The following is a 15,946-nucleotide window of genomic DNA, read 5'->3' on the forward strand; positions in this document are numbered from 1 at the left end:
GATAACAAGTGAAACTAAAGTTGGTAAAAGGAAGCTAGTGTAGGACAAGTGAATGCTCTAGATTAGACAAATCTAGATTCAGGAAAAGTACTTAATTTGTGAAGTAAAATTTTGGTACAAGGATCCACTACTAGTAAGCTTTTATGCAAAAACGAGTCTTTAAAATTTGTGAGCTTTACCTTGAATCCTTTTAAAGCAGCATACCCTTGAGAGATTCTCTTTAGTTGGGTAAGTCTTGCTGAGTAATTGCATACTCATGGTTTTATTTCCTATGTTGTAACAGGTTACGAGTTGTTTTGATTGTGAGTGATGTTAAATGTCGTGGGCTCGGCCTTCTTATACAAATATATTCCATCTATAGTTTCTTTATTGAGGATTGTTATTTAAGCTAGCATGTATTTCAAACTTACAAATACTTTATAACATTACAAATATTCTATAACCTTTCAAAGTATAATTCTTTTAAATCACTTTCTTTTGTAATCACTTGATGATGTATAATGGAATCTTGATGTAACTTGTAATTATTTTATAATAAAAATTTTATTTCCGCTACAAATGCTTATACGTGAGATTTGTTTAATTAATTTTGGGATCATGATGATCCATGGTTTATCCAAAGTCTTTGAGGCACTCACAAATCCTGTTAAGTTATTTAGTGCAGCCGTCTGAGATCTATAGGACGAGTGCAGGTGTATATGGATCCAATAACTTGAGAGGTTGTGCCAGATAAACTCTCTCAAATGTCCTACAACACTCTTTTTACAACATCCATCAAGTTGCACGGATTAACATTTTCTACCCAAAAACAAAGAACATGAACCCACAGGCCACAGAACAGAAGTGAGAACCCAATGTTACAGGCTTTTTGCGCATAGTCCCAACAATTTTCCACACAGCGTCAAAATCGGAGCAAATGTCTTCTTCAAAACCAAGGCTAACCTATCCATTCCTCTATCTATCCATTCCTCTATCGCCTCCTACTTGCAATTCGGATGCTATTCACAGCATATAGCATGATATTCCGTCTTCAGCTTCTCCCACAGACACATCATAAGCCTCGGGGTCTGGTAGTGGGCAAGGACGTAGTCAGCTTCGCATCCTTCATTGTAGAACCGGTCATCAGTCACAATGTTTACTTGCTGCCCACTGTTCTTGTACTGTTGGATCCAAATACCCATTGCCACGTCTTCAAGTTTGAAAAGCTGAAAAGGCAGCACAATCAATCCAGAGTTGCATCAATGCCTAACAAATAACACTATGAGAAACCTGTGAATATGTTGCTGGTTTATTTCCTACCTGAAGAGTCAGTTCCTGGTGGCCTTGGACTACAAACTTAGCGATGTCACGTGAGATTACGTATCCAGGGCCATGAGCCCATGGCGGGTACATGTCGAAGGGCCATTCCTGTATTTCTCATGGGTGAGAAAAGCAATTGAAACAAACAAAATCCCCATGCGGGATAAATGGAGTATGCAATACCTTCCGACTGATGAACCATTTGCTACCCTTGTCTCTGTGGGGGGAAGATTGGAAAGAAATGAGACCATAAAGAAGGCCATTGGAATTGCTCTTCTTTAGGCTCGAGATCACTTCATCGATCCTAACAAAAGCATCGTCATCCGTTTTCATGATGTACTTTGCAGGAACAATTTTTGTCTGCAAAATAGCAATAGACAAAAAGAAGGCTATGTTAATTTTTTTAATACAATCTGCATATATTTATTCTAGTTCTGCTGATATATGGAATTTAGAAAGGTGCTAAATGCCAACATTTATTTTAGTTCTCCTGGTATAAGGAGTTTTAAAAGGTACTAAATCAGTACAACACCATGTATAAACTGATAAACAGATTTAAAAAATCTGATTCAAACTCAGTTCCAACTTTTTTTCTGTTAATCAAGTAGGAAGGCAGCATTAGCAGGGTGGTTGCGTCACAACCTTTTAATTTCATTTTTTATCAAAATGTTTAACTACACAAAAATAGTGAAAACTACAAGTTATACTATGCCTCAAGTATTCCATCTGATTAGTAGAGTTTTTTCCCCAAAAAATAGTACATAGAGTAGGCTGAACTTATAGTATCTAGTAAGAACAAAAATCTACAAAATATAGATAGATTTTATAATATATGGAAATATCTTGGTACCAAAATATTAATAGCTTTTAGAAGATCTTGTGCGCCAGCAAAAAAAAGTATTAGAAATTCAAGGGGCTGGAAAATTCCAGCAATTAAGTAGTTTGTGTGTTGCATTAGAAAGAAAAATCCCAGGTTGCAATTTGTTAATACATATATCTATATCTATGCTTTTAACTGTAATTCTTTAAAGGGTAACATATGATATGGATGGACCAAGAAATCTGATAACAAAAAAATATATTGAAGCACAATAACAAATCCACCACTAGTATTAACAGACTACTAAATTGATTGCACCCAAAGCCATAATATACTGATATTGCAGAACTATAGTTCATATAAAGCTATAAGTATTAATAACATAAATAAGTGTTAAGAACTTACTGAATCAAATTTTACCACCCTAAACAGTCAGGCACCTAATGTTTAGCCATTATTCAGAGTTTCAGACTAAACAGCCATTTAAACAAGGTAAACAGTTGATTAAAAAGAAGCGGTGTACAGGATTTAGGGTTTAGACTGTTTAAACAGGCTAAACAACCATTGAAGAGAACAGTGTCCTCAAGTCAGATTACTGAAAGAAAAATATATGAAAAAAATCCATAAACAGTCAGTGTAACATTAAAATCATGCAAATAAAATGACGCAACTCAATGAATGCTTTCAAGATATGTTTGTGTTCATTGAATAGTGGTGTCAAGCTTCATGGCAAATGGTCAAGCAATGCTGTAAAGGCTTCAATTGAATAGTGATTTTCGTCACTTGGTGGTTATGGAAACACAAGAATGTATGCAGCTTCGTGGGAGGGCTCTCCTAGTTTCAATGTCACTATGCAAGATTTAAAGGATAAGGCCAAGTTATGGTGTAGGGTGAGGACTAGAGGCCTCAGTAGCGTCTGGCCATAGATGGACATTTATAGGTAGCTGGTCATTTTATTTGGCTTCATCGGCTAGAGCCTTATACTAGAACCTACTCTTATGGGCTGATGGGCATGTGTGAGTCTTCTTACACTCCTCTTTTCTTAATATAATGATGCGAGCTCTCCTGTGCATTTGAGCAAAAAAATGCTTTGACGGTTTTGGATATTACAAGGGCTTTGGGACCTTCCCAACCAAGTCGAGCTGCGGGAGGGGATGGCTGGCTCTCACATTTTTAGGCTTTTCCCAAATGGGAAATACTCCGCAAAGTCTGCTTATAAAGGTTTCTTTGTTCGTTTAGTCTCCTTTGAGCCTTATGCGAGGATTTGGCGTGCCTGGGCTCCTCCTAAATGTAATTTTTTTATGTGGTTGGTGGCACACAATAGATGTTGCACGACAGATAGACTGGCCTGTCGAGACCTCCCCCAATCATGAAAGATGCCTATTATGTGATCAAGGGGAGGAAACTATCAACCATTTGTTCCTCTCTTGTGTCTTTCCAAGAGATTTTTGGTTCAAGATTTTTAGGCTATACTATACTGATTGCACCTCCTTCTGCTGATGGGCACATACTAAAGAAAGAAGAGAGGGGCTGACTAGAAGGGGTTTCAATTCTCTAGTCGTACTAGGTGATTGTGTAAATAGAGAGACTCTAACTCTCATCAAGAGGATGACACTATGAGTTGGGGCAATTTTTCTGTTTATTTCCTCAAACACTACACAATGCCATACCCTTAGAGGGGTTGGAGACACATATTTATAGCCCTAGGGGCTGCACTACCACACTTTCTCACACACACTACACAACAGGATTGTCCTCTAGATGCTAAAGAGACTACAGAGGACAGTCAAAAGCGACTGTTGTCCTCTAGATGCTAAAGCGACTACAGAGGACAGTCAAAAAGCGACTGCTGTCCTCTAGATGCTAAAGAGACTACAGAGGACAGTCAAGCTGTCCTCTAGATGCTAAAGGACTACAGAGGACAGTCAAAAGCAGGTTGTCCTCTAGATGCTCAAGACTTATTCCATCATTCTCCCCCTAAGTCTTGGGCGTCGTCTTGTGAGAAAGTTGGGCCATCCCGGACCTGGAGCAAAGCTCAACAAACTTGATCTTCCCAAGGGGCTTGGTGAGCAGGTCTGCAAGCTGATTCTTGGTGTTGATGTAGCGCGCCTTGATGCTCCCTTCTGCCAAGCAGTCTCGGATGAAGTGGTATCTCAGCCGGATGCGCTTGCTCCGTTCATGGAACACGGGGTTCTTGGCCAATGCCAGAGCGGACTGGCTGTCCACCCTGAGTTCCACCACTCCAGTGTCTCTCCCGAGTAGTCGAGCCAGGCAAAGAGCCTGAGTCGAAGCAGTGGACGCCGCTATGTACTCGGCCTCGCAGCTGGACATGGCCACCACCTGCTGCTTGACCGACTGCCAGCTGATGGGGCACTTGCCGAGGAAGAAGAGGATCCCGCTTGTGCTCTTGCTGGTGTCGATGTCGCCGGCGTGGTCGCTATCGCTGTACCCGACAAGGTGTGCCTCCCCAGGGCACCTCGGTAGTAGAGACCGTGGTCGAGAGTCCCCGCAACATAGCGGATGATCCTCTTCACAGCCTGCTCATGCTCCGTCGTCGGTCGCTGCAGAAACCGACTAACGTAGCCGACGGAGTATGCCAAGTCAGGCCGTGTGTGGACGAGGTAGCGAAGGCTCCCCACTAGACGCCGGTACTGTGTAGCGTCCACCTCCTCCGTCGTGTTGTCGCGACTCAGCTTCAGCCTCTCCTCCATCGGAGTGAGAGCTGGGTTGCAATCGGTGAGCCCAGCCAGCTCAACAATGCGCTTGGCGTAGGCGGTCTGGCGAAGTGTGATCCCGGAGTCCCCCTAGTGCACCTCAATCCCCAGGTAGAAGGAGAGGTGCCCCAGGTCACTCATTTGGAAGGTGGCCTTCATCTCTTCCTTGAACGCTGCCACCTCTGCATCCTTGGCGCCGGTGATCACCAAGTCGTCGACGTAGACACCCACCAGCAGGGCATTTTCTCCATTGCCCCGCCGATAGATGGCCGCCTCGTGCGGGCTTGGCGTGAAACCCATTCCTTTGAGCGTGGAATCCAGCTTGGCATTCCACGCCCTCGGTGCCTGTCGCAGGCCATAGAGAGCCTTGCGCAGGCGCAACACCTTGCCCTCCTTGCCAGGGATCGCAAAACCTGGCGGCTGGTGTACGTAGACCTCCTCCTTTAAGTCGCCGTTGAGAAACGCCGACTTGACGTCCATGTGATGAACGTGCCAGCCCTGCTGGGCTGACAGCGCAAGGAGGAGTCGCACGGATTCCATCCGTGCCACGGGGGCGAAAGCATCGTCGAAGTCGATCCCCTCCTGTTGTAGGAAACCGCGTGCCACCAAGCGAGCCTTGTGCTTGACGATGGCGCCGGCTTCATCCCTCTTCAGTTTGAACACCCATTTAAGGGTGATCGCGCGATGACCATGAGGGAGATCAGCGAGCTCCCAGGTGCAGCTCGTCTCAACCGCGTCCATCTCCGACTGCATCGCGGCACGCCAAGCCGCATGTTTCTCGGCCTCCGCGAAAGACCGAGGCTCACCATCGTCGCATGCAAGATGCAACTCTCCTGCCAGAATGCGAGATGCAGGGCCTGGTACCGACGGGTCGATGAGAAGGCCCTCCACCCTTCGATACCGCAACGGCTCGCCGTCGTAGCACGCGTCGACGCGCTCCTCGTCGCGGGACAGAGGGGTCACGAGTTCCACTGGGTCGTGCTCGACACGAGCTGGTGTCGGAGAGGACGTTCCTGGAGAGGGTACCGTCGGTGCTGGAGTACGTGGTGGCGAAGAGCTCGCTGCAGCCGGAGTCGTGGCTGGAGTGCGTGGTGGTGAAGAGCTCGTTGTAGCAGGAGCTGGAGAGTTTGGCGCTGGAGTCGGTGGAGACTTGGGGGCTGGGGTAGACCTGCTCGGAGAAGAGTAGCCTACTCCCCTAGCTCCCTCAAAGTGGACGTACTCGATGGTGAAGTCGTACGTCGGAGTCGTGTCGTCGTCCACCACCTTGTCCCACGCCCATCCTCGCCCTTCGTCGAACACTACGTCGCGCGCCGTGCGCACACGCTGTGTTCTTGGGTCAAGGATGCGGTAGGCCTTCGAGCCCTCCGCGTAGCCAATGAACACCCCCGGGGTGCTCCTATCGTCGAGCTTGCTGATGTGGCCAAGCTCCTTGGTGAATGCGAGGCAGCCGAAGACCCGTAGGTGAGAGACCGCCGGCTTGCGCCCATGCCAAGCCTCGTACGGTGTCATCCCGTTGAGAGCCTTGGTGGGCGAACGGTTGAGGATGTAAACCGCTGTCACCACCGCCTCTCCCCAGAAGACAGCTGGCATTCCTCTCTGCTTGAGGAGAGCCCGAGCCATCCCCACAACCGTCTGGTTGCGCCGCTCGACGACGCCGTTCTGCTGCGGGCTGTACGGCGCGGAGTAGTGGCGCTGAACGCCCTCATCCGCACAGTACGACGCGAACTCAGCCGCCGTGAATTCGCCGTCGTTGTCGGTGCGCAGCACACGCAGCTTGCGGCCGCACTCCGCCTCCGCAGCGACCTGCACACGCCTGATGGCGTTCGCAGCCTCTCCCTTGCTGCCAAGGATCATCACCCACATGTAGCGGGAGAGATCGTCGACGAGCAGCAAGAAGTAGCGTCGTCCTCCCGGTGTGGCTGGTGTCACCGGGCCACACAAGTCCCCATGCACGAGCTCGAGCCTCTCCTTGGCTCGAAAGCTCGACTGCTGGGGAAAGGGGAGCCGTCTCTACTTTGTCATCACACAGACATCGCAGAATTGCTCCACATGGTCAAGGCACGGCAGGCCTCGTACCATCTCCTTGGCACTGAGCCGCTTCAAGGCCTCGAAGTTAAGGTGCCCGAAGCGCTCGTGCCACTGCCATGCCCCGTCGTCTCGATGAGCAACAAGGCAGCAAGGTTGTGCCACCTTCACATTGAGGATGTATAGCCGATTTGAACTCCTGCGTACCTTGGCAAGAAGGCGACGAGAGGGATCCCAGATCCTCATGACTCTGTGCTCGACCTCCACGCGCGAACCGGTCTCATCCAGTTGTCCCAAGCTGATGATAGAGTTCCTCAACGCAGGGATGTAGTAGACTCCGGTGAGCAGCCTGTGCTCACCAGACGCGGCGGTGAAGACGACTGGGCCGGCGCCCTTGATCTCTACGCCGGAGGCATCCCCAAACTTGACGGAGCCTCGGACGCTAGAGTCAAGCTCGGTGAAGAACTCCCGTCGGCCGGTCATGTGATGAGTGGCGCCGGTGTCGAGGCACCATCCTTCGATCATGTCCTTGTTGGAGCCGTCGCCGAGGAAAGCGCGTGCTTTCGACTCATCAAGGTGGAGGAGTGCCGCTGCGGCCGGTGCCGCTGGAGATGGCTCGATGCTTGCATGTGCCAGGAGCAGGGCCTCCTCCTCCGCCTCCGCCTGTGCGACGTTGGCCTGACCACGTCGTGGCTGCCGACAGTCCCTGGCCCAGTGGCCAAGCTTGCCGCAGTTGTGACAGTCGTCGTCTCGTGCCGGCTTCTTGTTGCCGACGGCGCCGCCTTGGGCACCTCCACGTGCACCACCCTCAGCATGTCCTCGCGCCCCGGCCTGGGCGCCTCCACGCGCCTTGCGCGGCTTGCCGCGTTTGCGGCCTCGTGTCAAGGAGGACTCCCCCTTCTTGTCACCCTGGCAGGTCTCCCACTGCTCCCGAGTGAGATGTAGCTTCCCGCCGATAGTGATAGCCTAGAGAGAGCCTGTGGTTCGTCGCCGTCGACCACCTTGAGGCGACCAATCGCCTCTTCGATCGTCATCGTGGAGAGGTCTAGCAGAGACTCGATCGAGCGAGCAATCTGCCTGTACTTCTCAGGGATGCAACGGAAGAGCTTCTCAACAGCTCTCTCCTCATCGTAGGTGTCGTCGTCGAACTGCACCATCTTCTGCAACAGAGTGTTGAGGCGGAGAGCAAAGTCATCAACATCCTCACCTGGCTTGAAGGCCAGGTTCTCCCACTCCTTGCGAAGTGCCTGCAGTGTGGTCTTGCGGGCACGATCGCTGCCGATGCGGGTCGCAGCGATGGCGTCCCAGGCCTCCTTGGCAGTCCGCTTCTGGGAAAGCGAAAACTGCATCTCGGGCGGGACTGCAGCAATGAGGGCATCCAGCGCCCGCCGATCCTCGTGGTAGTCGACGTCGTCGTACCGAACTGCTTCCCACATGTGGCGAACCTGGAGCCGTACCCTCATCACCGCGGCCCACTCGACGTAGTTGGTCTTGGTGAGGGTAGGCCACCCACTGCCGGGACCGATGTCCCTGACAATGGCCTGGGCCATGCGGCGACCATGGTACCAATCCGGGGAGGGAGAACCGTGCCGCCTGTAGAGGCCGCGATCTCCGTTGACTCGGTCGCCGCCGCCGGGAGCACCGCCGGCGCGTCTACGCCCGTCTGGGCTGCCGCCGCGTGCGCCCTCGCCTGGAGCGCCGTCAGCGCGTCGGTGCCTATCTAGGCTGCCGCCACGCGCGCCCCCATGGGGATGCGCGGCTGCCCACTGTGTCGCCTGCTCTCGCGCTGCTTCCCTCGCCAGCCTGAGCTCTTCGTCGGTGTTGTCGTCGACAGAAGCAGAGCTGCCAGCTCTACTGCCGCGCAGAACCTCGGGCTCTGTTGTCGCCGCACGTGCAGCATCCGCCGCCTCCGCTGCTTCTACTTCCGCTCTCGCCGCTGCCAGTTCCATCGCCGCCAACCGTGCTGCCCTCGCCGCTGTCGCTGCAGCCGCTGCTGCTGCTCGCTCGCGTTCTTGTGCCGCGGCGACCTCGGCCTCCTGCTGGCGCCGCGCACTCGAAGTGGCCGAGCGTAGGGACATGGTGGGCTAGTGAGGGGTCGCTGCGTGTGGAAGAGGTTGTCTCAGACGAAAGGTTGCTCGTCTGAGCAAGGGAGGAAGGAACAGTTGGAGCTCTTGCTGCCGACTGAGTGTGGGGAGAGACGCGGGAAGGAGATGAGCACGAGATGTTTAGGCTGCAGGATAGTTTGGTTCTGATACCAATTGTAAATAGAGGGACTCTAACTCTCATCAAGAGGATGACACTATGAGTTGGGGCAATTTTTCTGTTTATTTCCTCAAACACTACACAATGTCATACCCTTAGAGGGGTTGGGGACACATATTTATAGCCCTAGGGGCTGCACTACCACACCTTCTCACACACACTACACAATAGGATTGTCCTCTAGATGCTAAAGGGACTACAGAGGACAGTCAAAAGCGACTGTTGTCCTCTAGATGCTAAAGCGACTACAGAGGACAGTCAAAAAGCGACTGTTGTCCTCTAGATGCTAAAGAGACTACAGAGGACAGTCATGCTGTCCTCTAGATGCTAAAGGACTACAGAGGACAGTCAAAAGCAGGCTGTCCTCTAGATGCTCAAGACTTATTCCATCATATTGGACTCTCTGGAAGATGCGCAATGGATGTGTTTTTGAGGGCCTTTCACCCACAATGGCTACTGTTTTCTCTCATTTTTGTGGAGGGATTTGTGGCTGATGGCTAGTGCCAAAGGTCTTCTGTTCTTGTCAGCCAGTGTTGGTAGATAGTGTTTTATGGACCCTTTAAGTCCTGACCGCGATGAGTTGGCCCTAGAGTTAAGGTCATGGGTCTATTTGAGACTCTGTACTGTTTCTTCTTTTTCTATTGAAATGCACCTGCGTTTTCGTGAAAAGAAAAAAAGAAAAATGCTTTGAAGATAAGGTGAATTGTTCTTATCACTAAATAACTCACTATCAACTTAGACTATCTCCAGCAGCTTACCCACCCCCATACCTCTATTCAAACTCCACTCTGCGAACAGTGCAGTTTACAGTGCAAAACAGTGCATAGGGTAAACTTTAGGTAATCTGCTAGAGTCGGCCTTAGTGGTGACATGGTTCAAACTCCATAAGTCAAAACTAAAGAAGCTTCCATGAGGTGAAAGCCTGAAAAAGAAAACATACTCCGAAAATGCAAATTGATATGGTCTTCAAAGTGATCAAAGTATAGTAGTCAACGAAGGGCATCAATTGGATATCACCATATAATTGAGCCTCTCTCCATAACTCCATATTGACTTGCTCATTCTTGTGCTGCATTTTAGGCATAAAGATAGATGTTGTGAATAAAAGTAGAATATATCACGTCAAGAATAACTGAATATGGAAAGCAGATCAGACAACAATCTCAGTTATTTGCAAGGAGTAAAGGTATACATTTCAAGAATACAAAGTGGGCGTGGTTCATGTCATCAAGAGCATTTGTAATGCATGCAGATGTGCTCACGTACTTTGAAGCTGGATTAGAGGCAGTACTCCTGACAGATGCAAAATGGAGCTATCCTTTATGTTCTTTCAATTTATCCTCTGCGGGTTCTTTTTTGTAGCAGTTTCATCTATGCACCATTCTTTACAGATACAACTAGTCTTACAAGTTCAATTACAGAAGAAAGAAGAGCTATCATATTGGGACATTGACGAGAATATTCAATTCTCTTCAGGAATTTCGATTTTGATTTTTTTATGCAAAAGCTGCATACCACTTTAAGATGTAAGAGGCAGCAAGGGAAGAAACAGATTTCCAATCTATTTCATATCTGTCCTCCTTTTCTTTACCCCGTTCCAAAAGTAGTGCTGGTTCTTAACTATTGATACAACCTTGAAATGCATAAGCAAAGCATTCCTTAGTCCACAAACAAAAAATGTAGGCAAAAAAGAACAGGTTGTGACATTATGTTCTCTACTACTTTTATTCTAAACATGGGACTCACTTTCAAACCAGTCCCTGTTCAGAGGAATTGCCGCTTAGGCTCTTACATGCCGAAGCTAGTCGGAAAATAGGGAGACAATTTGGCTACGAAGATGCGAGAAGCCAAGAATATGCAAGTGGTTCTTTACCAATCCAATAGGGTGTCTCAACCAAAAAGAAACTGGTTCGAAAGACACAAATGGAAACATTGCAATGTACTTGAGGGCAAATAAAGTGAACTTACAAGACCAGTGAAAAAACGGACTACTACATCGCCTGAGCGAACAGCCTCATATTGCATCCATGTTCGCCTCAAAGCCATCCGCCGCTTGAAGTTGTTTCCAGTAGAGAAAACACCAACCAGCAGAAAAGTTTGCTTCTTTGGCAGAGGTGGGGCCTTCAAAACTGCAACATTTTCCATGTCTATATCTTCTGATACTGGTAACTCATTAGCCAAGAATGACAAGAGCTCCAAATCACCAGAAAACATGACTTCTGCTACCAACCATGGCTCTGACCTCTATAAAAAACACTAATAGCTTTCAGAATTATGTAATACTGAATTACTCACAAAAAGTGAAGTATGCAGTCTTATTGTATTGCAAAAGTTCACCTCTCTATAGGCAAATGATGTCTCATGCCGCCCATTTACTGTCATATGGAACCCCTCTACACCAGCCCACAGTGTTACTGTAAAAGGCTCTCCTTCAACAATTGAGAAACGTCCACTTAACTGACCATGTCCTGTTTGACTCTGCCAATCTTCAGGTTGGTTCCCAGTAATATTTACCACAGTATTATTACTCTCCTGGACGATCCTTGCACCCACTTTCTCATTGCAATGAACAAGGCCGTCCACTGGACTGGTCAAACTCAGAACATAGAATGCCTTTATCAGTCCGAGCATAGGCTATAAATAAAAACTTGGCCGGTAGGGGAAAGACCACCCCTATGGTATTATATTAAGAAGAAGCTCAATTGGAGCCCCGACCGAGAAAGGTCACGAAAGCTGGCCCCTCGTGCAGCATGAGGGTACGCCCCTATAGGTCAGACCTTTACTTGTGCTTTGAGCCCTCCCAGCCCCTACACAAGGATCTGTCCCTTATAGGTCAGTCCATCTCATATGCACACAATGACACAACCAGGAACCAGCGAGTGACCTTTTTTAACTTCAGCCTGAAATTCGCTCCCACTAGGATTCGAACTCAGGACCTAAGGAGTACTACTCAGACCATCTAACCAACTCAGCTAGAGGCCCTTTCGCTACGCTATAAATAACACAAGTGTTTAGGAACTAAAATCCTAGAGACAACTATTTAGTTGTCAACAGTAAGATACTAAAGAACATGATAAAGGATACTAGAACAAAAGCATATGATCATTTATTGAAAAATGGAGAACCTATTGTAAATGGATTTTGCAGACAGTAGTTGGCATCACTAGGACTATATAATTAACACATCGAATTTTGAATTGCAAATGTTTTGAAGGAACTCTTTTATAGAAAAGTACTAATAAGCACCACTAAATCCCAATAGAAGTATAAATTCTTCAGGAATGTTAATCTTTTTCCATCATGTCCAGTTTTGCAGCATTCCATTAGGACTACAGTACTCTGTAGCAGCTAACAGCTCACCATGTTAGTCGACTGTCGTTAGAAGCTAATAATGATTATGTTACCATGGGATACCACATACTTGCAACAGACCTAGCACACGGAGAATCTACGAACATCTTTTTTTTGTCACAGTAGCATATGCATGTTATTATAATTTTTTACTTGAATATGCATGTTACTATGGTGATGAACACAGTGTTACTCACAATCACAAGTGTCACATCGCATTACTCATCAGAAGTGAATGTTAACTGCACTCTGTAGCTATTCATAATAACAGAAGTCATCCACAATGGAGGATGATATCAACAAATAGGTTCTAGGTCTGCATTATCAGTTGACATTTAATCACTAGTTTTTATCATTCATCAAAAGATTTGCAATACAAGTATCTCAATCACACCAGCAACATTCCTAATTCAAAACTAGAGTCATGGCTATCTTCATTGGCACCACAAAAGAAACACTCCCATGCTCGTATACTCTCTGCATCTATTTGACTACAGTGTGATGATAGGAAAGGAAGAATCTCATGAGCTGTAATCTGCATATTTACAAATCTTTTATTTATTATAGCATTTGACTATGATCCATACACTGTAGACACAAATTAGTTTCTTATTGTTTGGACCTTTAGAAGAAAAAGTTCTGAAGTACACACATTCCAAATTATAAGACGTTTTGGCTTTTTTAGATACATTACTCTAACTATATCCAGACATAGTGTAATCTAAGTGCATAAGAAAAGCTATGTATCTAGCAAAGCCAAAATGTCTTATAATTTGACATGGAAGAAATACAAATCAGTGCTCAATGCACCTAGGTTTTTTAGTTTACTTCCATGAGACATTTAAGTTATGCTGACCCTTAAACCCTGAAGCAGACCATCTATGTCCTCAACCAAATACTGACATAACATATAGGAATCAAAGAGCCAATCAGGAAATGAGGAAACTACTGCTTGTCAGTCAATTATGGCTACTTACCTTCTGGTGTAAATACTACTTTGCATATTCTTTCACATGAAGCATGTGACAGTCGCTAAGCTGAGGTTGAACTTGCATTTTGCTAGTAAATTAGTAATCATACAAGCAGTACAGGCATAAGCAAGTTAAAGACTTATCATAGATAAAACGAACTAGTATATCTGCAATTCTCCCAACAGACATCATTGTTTAAATAGCGGGCTAAGGGGTTTAGCGGCGTGCTTCTCAAAAGTACAAATAACGGGCTATATCGGGATATAGCAGGCTAAATTAGGCTATAGCGCATAGCTTTTCCCTGATAAAACAGCTATAGTGGGATATAGCGAAGGCTATAACCGGCTATTTAAAACTTAAAACCCTGCCAGACATGCATATCATCAAAGTAAAGCAAGACAGCTAACCTTAGCTGCAAGCTGCTATTGCTGCTGCCCACATCACCAACAGGCGGGCACCGCTCCCACTCCCCCCACCCCTCCTCTGGCGTCCAGGAATTCTGCTCCACCAACACCCCCGCGGCTCCCAGGCTCACATTGACGTGCAGCACAACCTCACCGTTCGCACCCAGCATTTCCACCCAGAACTTGGCCGCCCCCTCCCTGAGAATCCCGACCACCGTCAATGCCGCGCCCTCCGAGAGCCCGCAGGGGAGTGTGGCACGTCCCGTGCGTAGATCCCCTCCCACGGACGATGAGCAGCGGAGTCCTTGGAGACGCGCCTCCTCCTCGCTTGCCGCGGCGGTGACAGCCAGGGTGAGATTCCGCCAGGCTTCGGCTGCCTCGAGGACGCCTGCAGAGGTTCCCGGGAGCGCGTCGGAGCGGCAGAGGAGCGGGCGGAGGAGGCCCCAGGAGAGATGTGCAGTGGAGTTGGGAGCGGGAGGGTAGAGGTCCGAAAGGCCGGGGAGGGTGGGGAGGAGGTCGGTGATCGGGCCATTGGGTGCGGTGTTGGGGGGTGGAGTGGGGGAGGGCGACGGCGAGAGGAGGAAGAGCACGACGGCGAGTGTGAGGATGAAGAGCACGCCGGAGCATTTCTTCATCCCACCAGCGAGCGATCGGCGGGTGCCGGTTGTCTCTATCTCGACTTCTCGAGCGTCGGTCAAGTAGGGCAGCAGAGTCCACCTTTTTCGAATCAAATATTCCATATAGTAAATACAGTTTTCACTTGACTGAAATCATCATTTTTAATTTTTACTGATTTATAAGTCAATGTTATTTTCTCACGGCTGTCAATTTTCGTGTCACCACTTTTCCCTATCCTTACTACTCTATGAGACTAAGCCCCGGTTTGTTTCAGCTTTTTTGAGCTTCTGGCCACTAAAAACTGCTGCGGATTGTCAAACGCTCAGTTTTTCAGTCAGTTTCTATAAAATTCGTTTAGTTAAAAACCATTCAACATCAACATAAACACATAATCGGTTGAGTCGTTGCAATAGTAGAAATCCGTCACTTTCTAGATCCTCAGTCATATGGACACCTTTATCTTCCTCCGCACGTAATCCTAATGATACTCAGGTTCTCTACACAGCCAGATTCTCCCCACAGCCAGATTCTCAGAAAAGCTGGTCAGAAAAAAGCTGAACCAAACAGGCCGTAAGACTGGTGTGTAGGCCATGCCCTTATCCAGTGCCCTCCACAACATCATCCTCAACCATGATCCTCGCCGTGCTCCCACCCGATGACCCCGCACATCGTCCTCGACATCGTCTCCTCCTCCCAGATCGTGCTATCATCCTCACACATGGGCAGCAGCCACAAGTTTGCCTCTATCTCTCCCTCCCTGCGCCTCTATCTCCCTCTACCTCCCAAACCGCCCCTGCGCCCGGGTGCCACCGTCGTCAGGATGGCCCCGCCCACGAGCGGCCACATGTTTGCCTCTATCTCCCCCTTCTCGCGCCTCTATCTCCTTCTCAAATCGCGCTCACGCCCGATCTAGATATATGATCAGAACTGGAGCGGGTACTCCTACTTGTCAGGTTACAGCCGATGGAGAAGATGTTGAAGAAGACGGAGGTCTTGGAGGGAATGCCTCCCCGTAGCGGTGACGACATCGAGGTTTGCTGCTTCGACAACTATGACGGTGTCCGTAGCTCCATTCCCCCGAACAAATCCTACTACTCGTGAGTATCGTTTCCTCCAACAGATCCAAATCCTCCCCCTTCGTCGTCATGGCCATAACAGAGCTCCCCTTCGCTGATAGCCTGACGAGCAGGAACATGAGGGAAGCGGCATGAAGGTGGGATGCCCTATAAGCAGACTGGCGGGACACGATTCTCCTCCATTTTTAGGGACAATATATTCGGATCTACGTTCAGCGGCGGCCCGGATGAGCACGACATGCACACTGGCGGGAAGGCTGTGAAGGTGTCGGCTATCGAGCGGAAGTTGCCATGCAGCCTCAAGGAGCTGTACAAAGGCACCACCAAGAAGATGGAGATTTCTAGGGAAATTGTTGATGGCAATGACTAAGTGTCTACCTTCTCTTCTCATCTTGGTCACATCATT

The 15,946-nt window shown here is 48.2% G+C and overlaps 1 protein-coding gene across 1 annotated transcript; it reads right to left on the reverse strand.

The window, feature by feature from the left end:
* Positions 1 to 676: 676 nt before the first annotated feature.
* Positions 677 to 14,504, reverse strand: LOC100284618 (beta 1, 3 galactosyltransferase). Its single transcript, NM_001157513.2, is given in 7 exon segments — positions 677 to 1,205; positions 1,300 to 1,407; positions 1,483 to 1,659; positions 10,061 to 10,189; positions 11,089 to 11,364; positions 11,458 to 11,707; positions 13,850 to 14,504. Coding segments are annotated over 7 exon segments (1,779 nt in total). The 5' UTR covers positions 14,482 to 14,504; the 3' UTR covers positions 677 to 998.
* Positions 14,505 to 15,946: the final 1,442 nt, after the last annotated feature.

The sequence above is a fragment of the Zea mays genome, chromosome 3 (assembly GCF_902167145.1).
Source record: "Zea mays cultivar B73 chromosome 3, Zm-B73-REFERENCE-NAM-5.0, whole genome shotgun sequence".
NCBI classification, from domain to species: Eukaryota; Viridiplantae; Streptophyta; class Magnoliopsida; order Poales; family Poaceae; genus Zea; species Zea mays.